The 21,570-nt window shown below is 40.3% G+C and overlaps 1 protein-coding gene across 1 annotated transcript in view; it reads left to right on the top strand.

Annotated features, from left to right (window-relative positions):
* Window positions 1–21,570, top strand: part of LOC107837152 (SCO-spondin-like) — a 41,352-nt gene that overhangs the window by 16,402 nt on the left and 3,380 nt on the right. The window contains exons 34-48 of the mRNA XM_016675619.1: window positions 242–288; window positions 366–605; window positions 1,428–1,589; window positions 5,260–5,376; window positions 5,478–5,616; window positions 5,788–5,984; window positions 6,074–6,244; window positions 7,422–7,549; window positions 7,639–7,793; window positions 8,275–8,321; window positions 10,246–10,410; window positions 11,124–11,341; window positions 13,388–13,483; window positions 19,525–19,585; window positions 20,137–20,267. Coding sequence (XP_016531105.1) covers window positions 242–288; window positions 366–605; window positions 1,428–1,589; window positions 5,260–5,376; window positions 5,478–5,616; window positions 5,788–5,984; window positions 6,074–6,244; window positions 7,422–7,549; window positions 7,639–7,793; window positions 8,275–8,321; window positions 10,246–10,410; window positions 11,124–11,341; window positions 13,388–13,483; window positions 19,525–19,585; window positions 20,137–20,267 — 2,074 coding nt within the window. The remainder of the gene's footprint in view (window positions 1–241; window positions 289–365; window positions 606–1,427; window positions 1,590–5,259; window positions 5,377–5,477; window positions 5,617–5,787; window positions 5,985–6,073; window positions 6,245–7,421; window positions 7,550–7,638; window positions 7,794–8,274; window positions 8,322–10,245; window positions 10,411–11,123; window positions 11,342–13,387; window positions 13,484–19,524; window positions 19,586–20,136; window positions 20,268–21,570) is intronic.

The raw sequence follows: 21,570 nt of genomic DNA, 5'->3' as shown, positions 1-21,570 counted from the left end.
AAAAAAAAAAAAAAAAAAAAAAAAAAAATTCCCTACTAAAACTAACAAAAACTAAAGTGAAACCGAACAATATTTAGCTAAAACTTTCAAATGCTCCATAAAAACGAATTAAAATAACTGAATTAAACAAAAAGTCACAACGAAATAATGAAAAACCCAAAACTATCATCACCCTGCACTTCCTACTAAATCAGTTTATCTTTTATTATCCTTTCATCATGTTTTTTTTCCTCTCCTCCAGCCTGTGCCATGATGGGACTTTACATTGTGACATGAGAGAGTGTGAAGGTAAGAAAAGTGAATGTCTGAACGATCCGCCTCCCATCAACCCACCCGGTCCTCCGTCCAGATCGTTCCTCTTCCAGTGATCCTCAGTGAGTGGTCCCAGTGGACCCCCTGCTCTCCCTGCGCGCCCCTGGCCTCCCAGCAGCTCGCTCCGTCCCTGGAGGCGCTCGTCAACGGCACCAACCTGGCCTCCGTCCAGAGACGTTTCCGGGCCTGCCTGGACATCGATTCGGGTCTCCCTGTTAAGAGAGAGGAGGAGAGCCGATGTCCGGGGCCGCTGGTGGAGGACAGGCTCTGTCCAGATGCCGCCGTCTGCAGAGGTGATGCCGTTCATTCAGGAGGACATCGCACATCACAGCCATATGTTTTTTTTCATTTATTTTTTTTTATTTTATTTTGCCAGAGTATTTTTTGTTTGCTTGTTTTACTCCACAGTGAGGAAATGTTTGGTTTTGCTGACACTGAGCTCACTTCTAAAGCAGCAGACTCAGGAAACCTGTCAGTCTGATAAGCAGAACATCCCAGAAAAAACCCATTTCATCCAGTCGGTGTGGTGATGAAACCCACCTGGTGTGTTGCTTTCATAAGAAAACATAAAGCCGGGTTATGGCACACTTTGCGAAGGTCAGTCAGACAGTCATCTGTGTTAGGAACACACACCGTACGAAGAAACACACAGCTTCTGCTTCACAGTTATTCACTGGGTTGTGTTGGTCATTAAAACACAATGATGTTTGTGATGCAATGTGATAACAACAGATTAACAGAGTTTAACGTGTGAATATTTCAACAAGGCACAAAGTCAACTTCCCTTCAATTTACCTAAACAAGTTTTACGTCTGATTAATTAGAATGAAATTATTTAAAATCACCCGTCTTGCTGTTGAAATATTTAAACTGACTCAGCATTGGTCAGTAGTTTACGCCGGATGCATCTAATAAACAAAAAACACATGACTTGTGTATAAATGTGTTCTCTGAGTGTCTGAACCGGCAGAAGAACAGCCACTAAAACGAAGACGTGTTGCTGCAGCAGAGGACGAGCGTTACATTCCACTGCAGTCGTTGTGATTCGTACAGTGGGTGTGATGAGACTCCCAGCAGAGTTCATGGTGGTTGTGCTAACGGCTCTGTTGTTCCAGATCTGTGCCACTGGAGTGTGTGGAGTGTTTGGACAGCGTGCGCACAGCCGTGCAGTGGCGGAGTCAGGCAGCGCTACAGGCGGCCCCTGGCCTCCCCGGCGGGGCCCCGCTGCAGGAGCCAGCAGACGCAGAGCCAGAGCTGCAACACTGGACTCTGTCCAGGTACAGCCACTTTATTCCTTCTGTTCCCAAACAAACCGAAAATGTTCTGTAAAGACTCCATAAAAGGTCCAGAAATAAAAAGGATTCAGCCAGACTTCCCAGTGTCTGCCAGCTTACACACTAATACTTGTGACTGATTGTATTTCAGGTGGAATGTTAGCATATTATTCTTTATATGCTTCATATTTATATGACAACTTGCCAAACTAAAGTGATGACCAACTACAAAGGCAAAAGCGGAACATTAAAAGGAGTTTTCATCAACAGAACGGAAAAAAATCTAAAGCAAATATTCAGTCACTTGAAATGAATACGTTACAATGAAGTGCAAAAAATATGAGAAATATTTGTTTGAACTATTTGAAAGTCTTTTTTTCATTTCAGCAACATAAAGTAGAAGAAAGTTAAGAAAATTACATGAACAGTGTTTTTTTTATGTCTTTGTTATTGTCAGTTATTCGTCCAGATGCGTTCTGAAATCAGATGATCAAAACTTACTTTAAGCTTAGCTTTCTTTAAATCACATGTTTAAAATGTTGGTCAGACTGAAAAGTCTAAAGCTGATGCTGAAACTTGAAACTGTGAATCTGTCACATGTGTTTTAAGTCAAACAACAATCAAATACATAGATTTTTAAGAACAGGAATTGAATTTATTGTGGATTTTCTTTAATCCACAAACATTGCTAATGGATATATTATTTAGCAAGCTACACAGAAAAGCACACTTTGGTAGCCATTAATTAACTTCTGGCATAACTCCAGCTGATGCCTTTCAATTTCCTTTTGGCAGAAATCGATGTGTTCATTTCATTTGATTGCTTTCTTGGCTTGAGCTTTTAAAGGTCTGGTCTCATTGTTGATTATGGTCTTACTTAGTTTTAAACTTTCAGTAATGCTGAAGTTGGAACAATTTGAGAAATGTAATGTTAGCCCATAACTCACCCATAACTCACCCATTCCAAAATCAGCTCGGATGTGCCGGTCTGGTTTGGCACATCCAGCAGTGTCCAACTTCCAAACATTTGACCCAAACTGGGAACCTCAGAGGAGAAGACATTGGTTAGGATCACCAGGAGTTACTAAGGACGCCGTCAAGCCCTGAAAATTCCTCAAGTACCAGTGACTCTGTCCACAGAGAAGCCATTTCAACAATGACATGGATTAAAGAGTTTGACAACAAAATCAACACCATCTGCAATATGATAATGATTATGTGTATTATTGGGTCATTTTAACTCTGGATAAGCGAAAATAAATTCCAAGTTGTGCATCCCTCAGTTAAAAAAATGACATCTCAAATGCAGGATTAGAAACTCTAAATGATCATGTTAACAGCTGGGTTTGGTGCAGTTAGGAGGAAAAGTGAAATATTTTGAATAAACTGGATTAAAATCAAAGTTTACCAGGATGAATGTGAGCCTCAGCTGCAGTGCAAATCCTTTAAATCTGTAATTCCTCCTAAAAAGTTTCTGTTGCATAAAGAAAACTTTTACAAGCAGCACCAACATCACCCACATCACTACTGTTCATAATGTGATAGAACATTTTAATTCAGTTTTTAACAAGCAGCATTAATTTTAATCTGTTGTAACAAAATTAAAACAAGACTGGGACATTTTCTGCCTCTGCATCTCAATTAGCAACAAGGAATAATTAAGTTTTTCGCTATTTGTCATCTTTAAGATATTCCAGAGTAAACATTTCTCTCCTTTGAATTTAAATTCGAGTTTTAGTCTCTTTTTAAAAAAATAAATAAATAAATAAACTGATGAAGTGCTGAATTACATATATTTGCTTTCTAGAAGAAATTGTGACAATCCTGCAGTTGTCATGGATACCCTCATTAAAATGAGGCACAGGGCCCAATATGGCCTGTAACAAAATGACAGCAGTTTAGTCATAAATGAAATAACAAAGCAGAGTCACCAAGCGACACATTAACTCACAGCATAAGAAGCCTTGTGGCTTCATAGTTCATTACCTGTGTAACTCATGGCTTCAGCATATTGGGATCTAATGTTTATAATGGAAGAGTTTTTTGTTAGTTTTTTCCATTTTGAAACAGTTTTCACATTTTTGCTTATGTAAATGCCTAGAAGCAGATTATACTATTCAAAAAGCAACATAGAATTACAGAGGAACACTGGAGAGCAACATATCATTGTTTTAATACATTTGCTAGATATATATAAAGCTTTTCTTTGATTGAACTATGTTTTTAATAATGGTGATTTCAAAGTTAAAATGTCTTGTGCTGGTTATTGGCATTGAAGAAATACATCATGTTTTGTCAGGAATCACAATTAGCTAAAAAGCTGACAGGGAACCTGAGAGATTCTTCATCCTACACACCAGCCTGGCAGAAGCTTAGCAGTCTGCTTTGAAGTAACATTCAGGGTAATCAATGGTGGCTCCGGATGATTTCCACTACTGCTAATTAGCATTTCTGCACTGTCCACGCTCAAGTTTAAGCCACGCAAAAAGATAAATACCACAACATAAAGTAATACCAGTTGCTCTTTGGTTTGTCCAGCATTGGAGCAGCGTGAAAAACAGCACTTTTAACCAACAGGCAGAACATTTGGTGGGTTTTGTTCGTCACTGAGGCATTTTGGAGCTAGCAGACGGAGGTCTGGTGGTAAACAGTTTCTGTCAGACTGTGAGGCAGCTGTTGGCTTCTTCTCCAGCAGGGACAATCCTCATTAGTTTAATTTTTAACAGAATCCTCAAACGAGAGGCTCAATCAGAGATGTACTGATCAAAAAGGGGAAAAAGGAATTAAATCATGAGATGGTTTCTGTACATATTACAGGACGTGAGCAACTTACAAATCAAGTCTGGATTTAATTTGGTTTGTGTAGTAGTGGAAGTGCTCTGGATAATTCAAACTATCTCAGAGATTCTGATGTCTCTTTAAAAACTCGAATACAAGAAAGTACAAGAGAAACATTCAGAGTATCTTCTGCTGCACCTGCTGAATCAGAGGATATCACGCCGTGAGTGACAGCTGATGCTTGAAAACAGGTTTTTACTATTTCAAAACTGAGACAAAAGTTTACACTTTGACCTTTTTAAGCCGTCTTTATCATTTTTCAGTAGCAATCACTAAGATCAACACAACTAGCACTGAAAAACCAGCAGTCTCTCTGTGTGTACAGTTTAGAGTTCAGTCCTCAAGGTCAGCCATCCTGCAACCTGTAGATGTGTCCATTTTCCAACACAGCAGATTCTAATGAACGGCCTTCAGAGCCATTCATAACCTGCTGATGAGGGGATTCAGCCTTTTGACTGGGAAACAGAACATGCAGGATTCTGGGCCTTGAGGACTGACTTTGGACACCTCTAGATCTGGACTGCAGTTTCCTCCAATATTTCTGAATCCAGCGTGTTCCATAACAGACTGTGGAATGCTCGAAGGTCCAGGGATTAAACAGAGTCATTTTAATCTACTTAAACAAGTAAAACTGGGATCTTCTGGCAGATGAGCCAGAAGAAAGTAAAATTTTTGACTCACGAATCATCAATACTTGTTCTTGTAAGACTAATACGTTTTATCTTCTTTATTTTCTGGAATGGTAAGAGAACCTTGTTCCTATGGATGATCAGGATCTCTGGATGATCACTCGTATGTATTGTTCTAAAACGTAACATCCTCGCCTGTATCTCAGGTGAGCGCTGTGAGGACAGGCAGCGGATCTACCAGGACAGCTGTGCCAACCGGTGTCCTCGCAGCTGTGCAGACTTATGGGAGCATGTGCAGTGTCTGCAAGGAAGCTGCCACTCAGGTGAATATCAGAGCTAACTTTACCTTAATATCAGGCTACAGTAACATGCTTCATTGTCTTGTGATTCTTTATTTCCTGTTCAATCTTTTCTGTATTGTCAGGCTGTCGATGTCCTGATGGCCAGTTGCTACAGGACGGCCACTGCATCCCGGTGAGCCAGTGTCGCTGTGGAATCCCATCAGGCAATGGGACAGCAGAGTTCAGCCCTAAAGAGGAGCTCACTATCGAATGTAACACTTGGTGAGAACAGCTCTCTGTGACGGGGATTCTTGATCTTCAAAGGTCAAACCTGTAACAACGAGATGATTACAGAACCAAATTCATTTGAAGAACCTAGATTTGCACGTTGTGTTTGTATATTTTCTGTGTAAGAAAACGCCTTCAGCCTCTCCCGTCCCTCTCTGTGGGCAGTGTGTGTGAGAACGGCACTCTGGCGTGCACCACGATTCCCTGTCCAGTTTATGAACCTTGGAGCCTGTGGAGCTCCTGCTCAGTGTCCTGTGGACCCGGACAGAGAACCAGGACACGGAGCTGCCAGGACACACAGGGCGGTCCCCCCTGTGCTGCCACCACACAGACTGAGAGCTGCGATCTGCCGTCCTGTCCAGGTCTGCAGCAGCCTCAAGCTCTCATGATACACCACTTCCATTCCCTTTGGAGTTAAAGCTTTATCAATCCGACTCCTTCATTCCCTCAGAGGGTTGTTTGTTAAGTGAGTGGTCATCCTGGAGCGAATGCAGCAGCACATGTGGGGGAGGGGTGTCAACACGGAACAAGACCATCCTTCAAGAAGCAGAGCCTGGTGGGGCAGCGTGTGTTGGACCACTCAAACAGCAGACCGTCTGTAACACCAACAGCTGCTTACCTGGTAAAGCAAACACACACGCACACACACACACACACACGCACGCACACACACAGATGCAGAAAGTGATTGTCTATGAACTGCTTTGCAAAGATGTTCTTACCCGTGGAACTTTTTTAATTCTGGTCACTCAGAACCTCATTGTATGACAGACAGAGGAACAGTGTCAAAGTTAAAAATGGAAGGAGAATCTAAGTGCAGGATACTCACTGACACACTCTATGCAGTCTGACTGAGTTAGAAATATCATGCAATGAAGAACAGACAGAAACTCAAGTCTGTCAATGTGCAAAGAAGGTGCAGCTTTGATAACAGTGTAAGGTGGTTCCACAGAAATATTGCCTCATGGGAGCTCAGTACAAATGAACCCTACTTTTCAGATTAGGCATTTTTTTTTGGGTTGCTTCTAATTCCATACATATAGCTGTACAGAGGTCGTAAAATGAAAAGGAATGATGAATAGTTCTGCAAGGCACATTATCTGACTCTGTTTCCATTGTAAAATTTGCTTTGATGTTAAAGACAAATACATTAAAGGGACATTCACACCTCCAATGTTTAGTCTGCTTTAATCCAACTCTAGTTCGTTTATCTGGAAAGTTGTTTATGGAGGAACAATTGACGTCTGATTGAACCAAAAAAGTGAACTCTGGTCTGCCTAGCAACCTAGGTTTCTGTTCGGATGAAGTGAACTCTGTTGCCATTCGAATGTATATGTGAACAAGCAGGTCTGAGACCGCTCCAACAGCAGGAAGCAGACTATAGCACAGGGCATCCTGGGTAACTAATGAGTAAATGGAGAAATGTTTTGCGTTCTTCTGCTGAAGATAATAGAGAAATCCTATGATTAAAATCTGACGCCAGTCCATTTTTGTTTTCACTTGGTGAAGAAGGGAGCTGCGCTCAGTGTCTTCATCAGAGGTTTTCATGTCGTTTCATTCAGTGGGTCTTGGTGCAGCGCCCCCGCAGGCGAGGAGGTGAACAGGTTCCTCAAAGGGTTTGGTTCGTTTGACTCGGTGCAGTGTGGACGTGAACCACAGCAGCTGAAAACATAACAGATGTTGCAGTTTTGGTCCCCAATCAAACTGAGGCTACCAGACTACCAGCAGTGAAAACACACTCACTGAATGTCTCCGTTTTTATTTCCGGCTGCTGACATATCCCGTCTTGTGTGTTGCAGAGTGTCCCGGCAGGCAGGTTCACAGCAACTGTTCAGCTTCTTGTCCTTTCACATGTGAGGACCTGTGGCCACACACCCAGTGTTTACCTGTACCCTGTACCTCCGGCTGTTCTTGTCCTCCTGGACAGGTCTGGACATCCCTTTGTCTCCATGCGTTTGTGTGTTTTATCCAGCTCCTCTATCGCTGTCTGTAACTATCTCATTGTGTCTTTGCTAGGTGTTGTATGAGGGCTCCTGTGTGCCTCACACAGACTGTCCCTGTTCGTCACTCTCTTTGCCACCTGAATACCAAAGCTGGAACACGAGCGGCGAAGGCTTTACGGAGGTTCTGCTGCAGCCTGGAACAGTTATTCAGCACCGCTGCAACACATGGTAAGAGACAGGCAGAGGTGTTGATTACCATTATGCTAAATCAGGATCTTTGAGGACATTGGTCCAGAAAATGAAAATTAGGATACCTTATTAAATATTTAGTTCTTTAAAAGGAAATGTTATGGCTTATGTTTTTATTTTAAAAAGATAGTGATTTAAACTTAAAAGATAGTTATTTTACTCATTATTTAAAAAATGACTTAAATGACTTTTTAACCTGAGGAAAAGTAAACACAACCACGTCTTTAAAAGCTGGCCTAAGCTGGTGTTTAGTTGCTTTACCTAAAATAGTTAAAATATTTTAGCTTGCTAAAATTAAGCTACTTTAGCTACTAGTTGCTGTAGCTATTTTACCTAAAATAGCTAAAAACTGACTATGTTCCTTTAAAATATTTTTTTCATTGTTCAAACTTAAAAAACAAACATTTGAGATCTGCCTTTCCTGTTTATCGAGTCACTGACGAGTTTCTCCTCCTTCCAGCGTTTGTCGAAGCGGAGCGTTCAGCTGCACCTCAGAGAGCTGCGATGGTGAGAACCGTTCCACTGATAAAAGCAGTAACCATGTCGGGCTGAACTCAGCACCATGATGGATTAGATATTTTACTGGATGGATAATTACTACCAGCTGTTAGAACAGTTGGGCACAATAACTGAGCTGCAGCCGTATCAATCACAGCTTATGAGAGCCATTACTGGCGTTTTGCTTTTAGAAAAGGATCGTGACGGCTCTTTTAATGTTGTTATGAAGTTTTAGGACGGCATAAAACCACAACAACTGTTTACCCATATTTTGTGTGCCATCCAACAGCTTGTATGTTTAACATGTTGCAGGAAGGTAACTGTTGAGAATGTCTAATAAAACTAGCTGTGGGTCTCGATGAACATTTTTCCATTTTGTTCCAGCCGTTTTTTTATGCAAATCTTATTTTGTGACTAACAAACAGAAGGAAATGTAACAATAAAGTCAGAGATGACAAACAGTTGCTGGAGTCGTGCAACATGAAACGGACAAAGGATCAAAAATTATTTCTGTTCCTCTACAACACCTGACGTTTTCATTGATTTGAGGTCCTACTTCACTGTTTTTCCCAGCTGGTGTTGAAGTTGAAGGATTGCTTTAATTTTAGGTGGCCGTGGATTTTTCAGTGTAATTGTACCGGGGCTTTATTTTTCATGCAAGTAAATTTGCTCAGATGACAGTTTTCATTCGTTTGCTGCAGCGGGTAAATTAAAGTCTGAGTGAAGCAGAGGGAGAAACACGGTCTCTGTTTGTCATGCCGCATAAAGATGTGATACCGAACGACTGCTGTGACGCCTTTCACTTTGCAACAATGCGAGTTTACTGGTGGGATTAAAATTAAGGAGGAAAAAGAATGGAGATGCAGACAGGATCAGAAGTCTGTGGAGTGATAATGAATTGGTAGGAAGAAGAAAGTTCAGAGTGATGGGATGGAGGGTGGGGGGCTCACAGCAGGCGAACGCCTTGGCTGACTCAGCAGTGTTACATCAGGGAAAAGGAAAGTAGCATAAAGAAAAGTGGTTATTTGTCTCTTTTCATCTGTTTTTCTTGTACAAGATGGGATGAAGAAAATTATCACATTTTTTATATTAATTGTAAAACATGACTTTTTGGGTTAGGGTTTGGGATTTACATTTTTTTGCATCTTTTTAAAGACATGGTTGTGTAAAGTGAAATACTGACATTGAAAGTTTTGACAGCATTTAAAGATGTTTTGAGACCCCTGGGTTATTACATCCAGGCTTTGTTGTTTGCCAAACAACAAAATATGCAACTTTTATGAAAAAAAAGGTTTTTTTGCATATTTGTTTAAACTGTCACCATTTTCTGATGCTACAGTACGAAGCATATAAACTGTGAAAAGAGGGATCTTTCCTGAGCTGATAAAGTCACTGGAATAAATTCACCACTCCGGGTCAGAAACAACCAATCAGAGCCAGGAGGAGGGGCTTAGTGCTGGCAATTATTTTAATGGATGTGCTGCTAAATTTGCTAGTGGCAGAAACAACTCACCATTACAGAAAAACATTTTATCTGCCGTCATCACAGGCTATGCTAACTCGATTTAGCATTCATGCCAGACTCTATATAGAAGAAGCTGTAGCATAGCAGAGAACAGGGGAGGGATGATCAGCGCATAGATGAGCATGATTGACAGTGTTAAGTCCCACCCCCTGTACTCTGATTGGTTGTTTCTCATTAGTACTGGGTGAAGGCAGAGAACCTTGATTTTTTTTTTTCACAGATTTTCTGTCACATACCATACTGTCACGATATGCAAAAAATTCAACAAATATGTAGAAAAAATATTTTTTATTAACATTACATGCTGCAGATTTAACTGCTTCATCTTGCATTTAAATATTTGTCAATATATGACCTAAACATATTGCGTGAAGTTGTCCTGACCTGCCTTGCTCTGCCCTGGTCCAGTGGCCTGCCAGTGGTCCAGCTGGTCGCCATGGAGTCCATGCTCGGCCAGCTGTGGTACCGGCCAGCAAAGCTCCACCAGACGGGTTCTGCAGCCCAGCCTGTACGGCGGAGCCCCGTGTGACGGACTGAACATCAGGAGTACGACCTGCGTAGCTCCTGACTGTGGTGAGTGAAAGCAGCACAGAGGAGTGATGTTCAACAGATGGCCACTCCAGGAGATATGTAAAGGTGTCTGAAGCATAGAATAAGGAACTGCGCCTTACAGAAGCTTCATACTTGTTGAACTTCTCCACATTTTGTCACCACATACATGACAAAACCCTTTCACAGACCAAATTCTGAAAGCTGGAACGTCTATTTAAGACCAAAGCACCAGACTGAAGAGTTTTATCTTTCAGTTTTTGGTAGAAAGAGAGAGAGAAACCAAAACAATGATAAATTGTGCAAATAGAAATTATTGAGCTTGTTTTAATTTCTCATGTGATTAATTGTTTGTTGCAAAAGGCAACCCTGGAAAAAAATTTGACCTGAGACTTGGTGGAGTTTCATCTTCCAGCAAACATGCAGCTAAACATGCAGACATGGCTGTAGCTGAATCCTGGCTCAGTCAAAGGCCAGACTGAAATCTAACTCAGGATTGGAATCAAGGCTTAAAAACTGGGGGTTTAATAAATCCTAAATTTCCTAAATTTTGGGTGATCAACTGTTACTTACATGTGAAGCTGATCTTATCCATGTCTCTGTTTGAGTTTTTTAGAAAAAAAAACACAGGAAGATTTCAGTCTCTCCATGTTCAAAGCTGGTAGAGACGCATCCAGAAGTGGAACAGCTGGAGGGATTTATCTCACCTCCCTTTTCCTCCCTGTCTCTCTGTGCAGCGTGTCCCAGCGGGGAGCGGTGGAGGCGGAGCCAGCCGGAAGAGGAGGAGGCCCCACCGTGTGAGAGGAGCTGCGGGGACATTTACTCCGCTCCCCCCGCCAGCTGCAGCCGCTCGGCCGGGGGCTGCGTGTGTCTGGAGGGGCTGTACCGAAACCCGGTGGGCTCCTGCGTCATCCCTGCCCTCTGCCCCTGCCACGACCAGGGAGTCCTACGAGAGGTACACACACACACGCACACACACACGCATCTGTGCTCACAGTGGAGGTAATCAGACACCTGATGGCCAGTGAAGCTGGCAGCTTGTTCCCATTGTAGCCGTGTGACTGTGCATTTCGCACCGTTCGTCCTCATCGTGGTGTTTACTCATGAAGAAGAAGAGCCTGTAGGAACATGAGCGATCAGGCTCAGGGGCCACATTACACCACAAGGCCTCTCCGTCCCCTCAGCCTCATCCATTATGCAGCGGGGCCCTGTGGAAAGCCTGTTCTCCAGCCGCAACCGGGCAAGCCTGCCAGGAATTATTCATGAAGGAAGGGATATTAGAGCGTTGCTGAATTAATCACACACTGACGAGAGTTCTGCTACCCTTACCTTGATAAGTCTTTCTTCTTTTCTTTCCCTCTCTCTTTTCTCACAGGTCGGCTTTATTTCTCTCGTGGAGCAGCTGATTCTTTCCCTCTGTGCTTTCTGTCACATAGGGTTGACTCCTGTTCTTCTGAAGTTTTTTTTTGTTTGTTTGTTTAATTGACCACCAAATGCCTGCTACATGGTACGGCTCAGTATGAGCAGAAACATCTCATGAGGGAAACTTGTAATAAAGAATAATTAAGATTGAAATGAATGGAACTGGCTCTGATTTGAGTATATAACTGGTTTGTATTGAAGTGAATTTGATTATTCTATTAAGACCTGATTAGATTTAACATAATCCATAAAACTGGATCAGTTTGTCATGTTAAAGCTGCAGTATAGAACTTTTAAAAACAATATGTTTTTTGTTTTTTTTGTTTTTTACATATTTGTTGAAACTATCACTATGTGGTGACAGTGTAACATGAGACACACATTCTGTGAAAATAATATCAAGCTCCTACGCCTCCTCTGTGTGGTCAGACTCCCATCTGCAGAAATACAGAAACAGCCAATCAGAGCCAGGAGGAGGGTCTTAGCGCAGTCAATCAGGCTTGTGTATGGTCAATGTGCTAATTGGTTGTTCATGACCAGGTGTGGTGCATTCCTGCAGATGGCAGTAGGAGTGGTGCCATGAGGCGGAAGAGCTCCATTATTTTTTATTTTTTATCTGACTAGCGGCAGCAGCACATTAGCAAACGCACGTCTGCTGAGTTCATTGTGTGCCAAGTTCATACACTCCTAAGAACGGCTGTAAACAACACAATGGAGGAGCATTGTTGTGTTTCATGCTGAAGGAGTGTCAGATAAAACAGGAGCTTCCTGCTGAGGCCAATTTCAAGGCATCTAATTGCAACGTCAGGTTATTTTTATTTGCTATAAAAAGCTGAAGGTAACACAGTTACTTGAGTGTACTATAAAATAGCAGAACAATATGTAATAAAAAGAAAAAAATAGCGAAAAGTGGTAAAGAACTGTATACAATGGAGTAAATTATGGGTTTGGTTTGTCTTTTAAGAAAAATGTCAGGTCAGAACTATTAAATGTCTTACAAAATCCCCCAGGGATCTGCTGAACCACAGGCCTTATATTGTTATATTTGTAAAGTTAAATAACACGAGTTAAATGTAGAACTCTTGTTATTTTCATTGACGATGGTTAGAATGAAAAAAGTGGGCTCCAGACAAATGAAAGCAGAAAAGCTGCGTTTTGGGGACGAAAATAAATTTTGTAGGTTCCTATTTATGTGAAACAGCTTTAGAAAAACCTTTTGTCAAGATAAACAGGGCCGATTCACCGTCTGAGAAAATCAAATGCCTCAACCAGACCGCCACAAAAGACCTCAGGCTCCAATAGACGTTAAGTAGGCCAATGCGCATTATTGGGTTTTGCAAGTTATGTTCAGGGTCATAATTCTGTTATGATTCTCACACAGCAAACACAAGGTTTTGATAATTAATGACTCCACACAAACATTAACCATGAGTGGTAGAAATGTTATTTCCTATTCTTAGAAAAATGGCATATAAAAACTTAGATTTTACTAGTCAATGTAATAATGTGTGTGTTTTTTGCTCTGTGTCTGTGTGTGTGTGTGTGTGTGTGTGTGTGCGTGCGTGTGTGTGTGAGGCAGGCGGGATCGGAGTGGGAAGAGGGCTGTCTTTCATGCAGCTGTGTGAACGGGAGGACGCTGTGCCAGGCGAAGTGTCCTCCACTTTACTGCGAAGAGGTGAGAACCAGAAATGAATAAAAGATTTACATAACCAGGTAATGTGCTGCCAATGCTAATATTGTTTCTGCAAAATGTTCACAGTTTGAACCTTAGATTTTCCTTTATATCACTGGGCTTATGCCAGATATTTAAAAATACGTCCTTTCAATAACCTTACTGAAACCATTCAGGCATAATGGAGCAGAAACATCACGGATAATTTGTCAATACTAGATCGTTTAGATATATATTTGAACACTAATTGGCTCAAACAGCAGTGAAATAACAAACTACATGCTGCCATTCACTGAGCTGAATGTCACCCACCAGGCTGCGGTCTCTGTTTTACCCCACAGCAACGGATATTTTGTTCTAACATGTTTCTACAGGAAAGTCTTGTGGTTCTAAATCTAAATTACGCAGGAACCATGACACAGTGCATCTCGCACTGACAGATTTTGAAGCCAACTCACCCCCACCCACTGACCACAACTACTGCAGGTTTTACCCAACTGAGAATCGGAGATAAAATCAAGCAAAAAATCAAGTCGTGTCTCCAAATTTCAGACTCGTTTTTGCTTTAAGACTAGGTAATTATTCAAAACGGTAAACGAGAGCAGATGTTTTGGTAATTCAGCCATTACAAATAAAGTTAATTTTATATGGGCAAGGACAACAGCAAAGAATAAAACTGTTGCAATGGCATAATCTATGTACTAATCTGCTAAAGATGCTGTGATGTATATATGGACGTATTTCAGACAAAATATGACAAATGAGGCAGAACTAATTCATGTTAAGGCAGAATGCTTAGGTGTTGAACAGTAAACATGATTTTCTTGTTAAAGATCAACAATATCAAAATAGGCCATAATTTTATAACAACTGGCTGGCATTACAGTTAGAGAGCAGCTGACATAAAATCACAGACGACACTAACAGCAGGTGGTGCGAGTCGAGATTAGTCAGGAAGTTTGATGACTCAGGATCTAAATAAAGTGCTGTCATGGCGACCTCTGATTTGTTATTTAGGATAAAATGCTTTGAGTAATGGCATTCAGACGAATTTGCAGCTTTTGTACTGGTTTGGAGTAGATTTCTAACACAACTATTCTGGTCCTTTTAAACTTATATTTCTGTAATTCTATCTGTAACACGGAACATCATTGAACTGTGATAATATATCTTACGTCACTTATTATTATTATTATTATTATTATTATTATTATTCACAGAACGCTTTTGAATGCACTGAGATAAAACAATTCTCTGCCACCAGGAAACATTGTCAGATCTAGACCAGTAAAATCCAACTAAATACTGTGTGGTGAAGTCAGAGTAAAGTTTTTTAGCTTGTACTCAAACAGGTGACCCAGAGAGAAAGGTGCACTGCGAGTCTTTCTAAAACATGTTAAGCCTTGACCTCAGAATGGAACAGTCCACCGAATGTCTCTGGTGGTCTGGTGGCTATGGCTAAAATGACCCGTCTTCCCTGAAGGGGAAGGAAGATGTTCTCTAAGAGTCACCGGCTGAAGCGGATCAATACCAGACTTAACTGTTTTCCTTACTGTCTCAGTTCCTGTAAAGCACCGTCTTTACTTCATAAGATTAGTTCAATTTCAGGCTAATTCAACCTGTATTTGATCAAAGCTGAAAGCCTCAAGTTTTATTCTCCTATCCAATGACAACGCTCATCCCACCAGGAACTGATTGCCTTGTATCAGTGACAATATAGTTAGATTTTCTTCCCTGTTACTTAGCCTTTGAAAAAATATTACTCAAATTCTTTTTGAGCAATTCTTTTGTATTGGTTTATTCTAGATAAACTCCACTTCTTTAACAGAGCTAAGAAATGTTATCATTTAATGCTAGATTTGTCTTAGCTTGTTCAGTTTTTTCTCAGATACACTATGACACTGTGAGTCAGGCCAGATTCAGATTCAACACTTACATCAAATTTCCCACAACAATGTCCCAACCAACATGGGACAGCTAGCTAAAAGTTTGTGCTAACTTTAAAGCACTAATAATAAACATTTGTTCTCCTAACATTATGGCTAAAGCACTATACCAACACACTGCTAGCCGTGCTCACCAATACTCAGGAGCAACTTGGGACAGCTAGCTAAAAAGTTAGTTGCGCTAACCCTTAAACACTGATCATAAACATTAGTTCTGCTAACACTAAAGCGCTATACCATCACAGTATTTAGCAAAAGCTAATGCTAAAACACTGAAGCACTAAATTTAACCATAGTGCATGCATTAGGCTACAACATGGTATATCAACCTCAGCAGAATCAAATTTGTCATCGCACACCTACCTGTAAGTTTAGATGAAGCGAGGAGAAAATGTAACTTTTCAGGCCTTATAAAAAAAAACTTCCCCTTGGAGGGCAAGTTCAAAATAAGCCACAGCAGGCAAAATCTGCCGTCTCATTCTTGACACTGTGACCTGAATAGGTATTTTTAGCTCATGGTTGCTGTACGTAGGCAGTGATGAACGTAAATGGGCCAATGCAATGATTCCGTCTGACACTCTCAAATTCCTTCCTGTTTTCTCTGAGTTATGCCTCCGTGAAGTTACACCTCAGTCGGTACGGAAAGGTCATTTAATGCCTGCTGGTTTCCATCTCAACACTTGCTTTCTGTCAGCATGCAGTGATTTATGAGTCAGCTTTGAGCTCCTTGTTCTGGGTAGTTTACTGAACGTGTTATCAAAGCTGGTGAGAAAACCTGTCAGGAGGTTTTCCTCTCAAACACAACGACTCTTTGTCATCCATTAGATCCAGACACGGATGATTATACAACAAACACATTCGATGAGTTTTCAAAATGGAAGGTAAAACGACTCAAATGTAAACATACAAGCTAAAGAATATTAGGATACTTTCATATTTAAATGTCCCTTAGCAAGATGCAGAGAAACTACAGATTCTTTTGTTGAAATTCACAAGCTGAAAGAACGAATTGCACACATTTTTAATATAGTTAAGGTCATGGTCATTCCAGAGTGTTAATGTTTCAGAACCAGCGCTGATGTGTGTTTGGAGTCATTGCCTTACCGGAACATCCTATTTTATCCAAGCTTTGTCTCGCTACCTGGCAATTTGAATTTGTTAGCTACTCTCCATTTCTTTTTAATATTCCTTCCTCTTTGTGTGAGGTACCATTACCGGCTGCACTGACTGGCCGGTCACCTGAACAAAGAAACAACAAACAAGCAGGCAGGGAAGAATGTGAATGTTTTGTTTGGGAAACCCAGCAGCTGATTTTATTTTGGCCTGACTGGAGCGTTGGAAAGCAGATACATACTTTCCTATCTGCTATGGCCTGGAAGAGAGCCACCATATGAAGTTATTAACTTTGTTCTTTTGTGACATCAGTCTCATTGTTAGTAAGTGGTTGAAAGATGTGTAGATTGTTAAATTACACAGAGTGAACTGCTTTGTTTACCCTCTGTTGATGATGCATGCTTGGTTGCCTGTACTGGTGGAACTGGATGTTTATGGCTCCAAGATTGTGAACATATTACTTACTGAAAATTTGCATTAATGTTTATCATGTTATTCTTGTCTTAACAAGACATTGTGTGTGTTGTATAAATCCTTTACCCATGAAAAGGAACAGCTCCAATGCATTTTTATAAAGGCCAAAAATAAATAATGATGAGTCCATGTAAAGTCCTGACTGGCATTGTAAATATTTTACACTATTATTCAATTTTTTCCCACATTTCTCATATTAAAAACTCCAGAGCCTGAAGTGGTCTTGTGGCACAGCAGAGGATAAAAGGGTTTTTGGATGTCTGTGTATGTTTAGGTGCCACAGAGCAGTGAAGGATGCTGAGGTGCCACAATGCAAAAGTCTACTCTTAGACTTCCCCAGCAGCTTTTGTCAGCCCTGGGTATCACACAGCACCACACATTTCATTGTCTGTTTGGTGACTGTCCTGCATATCTTCTCCTTTGCAGTGTCATTCCTTCACACTCCCTCCTGTGTGTTCCTGCAGCCCTGTCTCCTCCGTACTATTTTAGTCTCCTCATTTGTGTCTTATTTTTGTCCCTTTTGCCATTTTCCACCCTGTCCAGCTTAGAAAAAGAAGAAAACAATATCCTCTTGTAATTCTAGGGTATGTCCTAGAATTTTTCTGAGAAAAGTCAACTAATTTTATTTTTGTGTGTGTGTGTGTGTGTGTAGTGTGACCCAAGACCAGTTGAGCATTTGTCTATGGAGATATTCTATCAGCTTTATTCAGTCAACAGTAGCTGCGGTTGAGATTTTGAAAATAAATTCTCGTGATGGAAATGCCGCTTTTGAAAAAACTCGTTTCTTTGATAAAAAAGTTTGGATGAGGTGATTTCTTTGGCTGCGTCAACATTGGTTGTTTTCCCAAAAAAGTTAACGGAAACACTCTTTTCACATCACACAAGTCACATGATCAACAACCAGGTGTTACCACTGGCGCAGACCACGAAGAAGATAACAGGAAGTCGTTGTAGGAGGATGATGGTATAGCATGTTTTTATCGCATGTAGAATTTTTTTCCTGTGTGATTTTAATTGCGTTTCTTACTTAATGGAAACACAGCAATTGTGAAATTGTGTTTTTTCACTTTGCGCACATTTGTAATGGAAATGCAGCTACTGTCTGCCTCACACAGAGACAGATAGCCATGTCCCTGACTTTACAACTGATCAAAAATGAAAAGCTAATCTAATTCAACCAAACTAATGAAATATAATCTAATATGTTTGGAAAGTTTGAGAAAACACTGAACACTCAGACACAAACTTATGCAAGCAGAGGAAATCTCTGGGATCTTCCGAGCTGAAGGTCAACAAGTTCACCTTTCCAAATCAGGCAAAGTCTCCAAGAGTTTTCAGTTCACTAAAACATCTAACAAACAAAATCCCACAACATGAAGAACACTGACATCAAAACATCCAAACACGTACAGTATGCTGCAAGAAGAAAACCAATGTTGTATGATGATGGTTCTCTAAAATACAGAGACTCAATATTTTTACTACTTTGATTTTGATGAGATGATTACATTTAAGACACGACTAAGAAAAACCTAAAGTAGGCTTTTTTTCTTTTTTTTTTAAGGTGGTGGTAGAGTTATAGATTTGAATAAAATGATCTGAAATGTATCAAATGAAAAATGATTGGCAGGTTGGAGGGAGGTTAGGTAAAGCTTTCATCCTATTAATTAAAAATAGAAAATACAAATAACTTCCAAAGTAAATGCCATCACTGATGTGGTCCAAATGTGGTGGTACTGTCACTCTGAACAGAACAAACAGTGGGACGTTTGTTGAAGACTTGATGAATCCTATTCTATCAACTGGATTTCCTTTACCCTTTGATTATTATTAAAAATCCATGCAACATAAAAAACTATCCAAACATCAGGGTCTCCCACATTTTGCTTTTAATATATTTGTTTATTTATATATAGCTGCAAAATATTTAGGCCTGTGAAGATAACACATTTCTGGATAAACTGTTCCTGAAGTTATTGCGATAAAGTAAAATATTGTTGTTTTGAGACTATTTTTAAGTAATATGATGGTAATGGCAAAATAATAATGCAAGAAAGAGCACATTCTGACAGATCATTAAACTTTAAATTCTAATGAACATTTAACACTGGAACTGGAAGACTTTTTAAAATATACAAAATAAACAAAACAAATAAAATGAATTTTGAAGTCTTTGTAAACAAAATTGTCCTTCAAATTAAGGGCTAGTTCAGACTAAAGCACAAAACTCAAAGACTTTTACCATCCAGTTTTTGGTAGAAAGAGACAAAAAAAGAGATAAATCATGTCAACGGATCAATTTATCATGTGATTAATTGATTTATTGATTTTTGTGGCAGGCCTAATAATATTCTATGACTTCAACATTTATGATATAGAATATTGGTCTTCGGTTCCGTGGCCGACTGGATTGACCCCAATTTGTGGTTTTTAAAAGTTACACTGTTAAAAAAAAAATCTTCAGTAGACAATTTGAAAACTATGCTAAAGTAATCATCATCTCCTTCTCAGGGGGAAGTGAAAGTGGAGGAACCAGGCAGCTGCTGTCCAGTCTGCAGGAAACAGTTCCCAGGTCAGTGCAACATGCAGGACGTTAGCGCTGTGTCTGGATTCGTGGATCATTCTCTCCCTGATGCTTTTCATTGTCATGTTAATCTGTCTCTTAATCGGCACGTCAGATATTCTCCCTCATCTTTCAACTCTTTGGGAGTTTATACGGATTGGGACACAGAACAAAGCAGATGATGCTAATGTGAAGCAAACTGTTCTGACAAGCACATATTGAAACAGCCTTAATGGTGATGGCCTCCAAAGCACTTCAGTGGATGTGAATGCTCCATTCTTCATTTTCTAAAAGGGTAAAAACTGAGTGCTGCAGTCCCCAATTAGTGAGAGATTACATTACTTAGCCTACAGTGGGGCTTTAATCTGTCTCCCTGTGGAAGAAATGTCACATGCTGGGAGGGCAGGGCAATGTCACCGTGCTCTCTGCCCTTCCTTCCCCTCATATCATCCCTCTGTTTTTTTTTTTTTATGCAGAAACTAAACGATTTTGTTCTTTTGCTGCGTTTCCTCGTCTCTCTGTGTCCCCTTCTCCTCTGTCCTCGTCTCTGTTTCCACCAGGTGAGCCTGGGGCGGAGTGCAGGCGCTACGTCGAGGTCCGGAACATCACCAAGGGAGACTGTCGACTTGACAACGTGGAGGTCAGCTTCTGCAGGGGACGCTGTCTGTCCTGGACTGATGTCATCATGGAGGTATGGGCAGATGAGATGAAGACACATTCGCGTATTTTGACAATCTTTCTGTCTGAACAAGTGACTTTCATACGACTGAAATTTTATATTATTTAAATGTCATATACTGGTGAAACCTGCTATAACGTCAAATTTCTCCATTTGGTCTATGAAGCTTGATCCACCTCAAGGTTCTTTAGTGTGCTTTTATAAAATAAAACAAAGTTTAACACATACATTTTTCTAAATACTCTCCCAAGTTCAAACTAAGTTATCTGCTCGACTTGGAACCTTCACATGTCTTCAAAACAAAGGTTCATGATTCATTAATGGATAGATGAGCCATGGGAAATGCATGTACTTATCTTGTTTTTCCTTTCTCCTTGATTTTGTCTTTTCATCCTTTTAAAACAGCAAACTCATCACTATGGTGACACCAATCTTCCTTGGCATCCACACATTCATTGTTGTGGAAAAAAGAAATAAAATAACGTCAGTTACTCCGGGGAGATGAGTAAAAATAAACATTAGCTCTGCCAAATGTATCATAATGTCTCGTTACCATGGCAACCAGGAATTTGAAATGGTGACTAGGCAGCACAGAAAAGTTTTATTTTCATTCACCAAGGGCTGACCTGTTGTCTGGATTGAGGATGTTTTAATTGGACCATTAAATGGACAACATAAGTAAAAGAACGTGTTGTTACGGTTTGTCTTTCGATTTACTAAAACATTGAGTGGTTATTGTTCATTTTAAACAATTAAGTTTGACATTAATTTTGCCCTTTTCAGCTGACTCAAATTAGATGCCAGCCTTTGCTATTTGTTATGTTCCATCCTTGTCTGAGATTTAGTATCCACCCTGTTTATTGAGTCAGCCACAATCACCTGATGCTAAAACTGGCATAAACTAAAACACCCCATCCTCACAGTTAAACACTGATTTTCACACCATTGATCCCAGTATATATGCACTATTCAGTATGGGTGAGCATTAAAAGCTGTTGACAGACTTTTAACATATGACAGGACTCGAGGTTGTTTTTATTGTGTCTTGCTGTAAAATTAAATGCCCACTGGGACATAAATAAAGTTTGACATGTTTCTATTTAGCTTATTTAGTTTATCTATCTATGGAACTATCTAGCTTAGCCATCTTTCAATCTAACTAGCTAGCTTTGATGTTTGCAGGTCTCTGGAGCACAACGTGAAGCTCAAACGTCATTCAAAACTTAAAAGCCACATTTGGAAACATGGTTTCTCAGGCCTTTGCCCAGACTATGGGGATTGAAGAGATAATAAATAAATAAATAAATAAATATAT

This window comes from Poecilia formosa, unplaced genomic scaffold, assembly GCF_000485575.1.
Source record: "Poecilia formosa unplaced genomic scaffold, Poecilia_formosa-5.1.2 Scaffold118, whole genome shotgun sequence".
NCBI classification, from domain to species: Eukaryota; Metazoa; Chordata; class Actinopteri; order Cyprinodontiformes; family Poeciliidae; genus Poecilia; species Poecilia formosa.
Note: the sequence above shows the minus strand (reverse complement) of the source record. Positions and strands in the feature narration are given on the sequence as shown.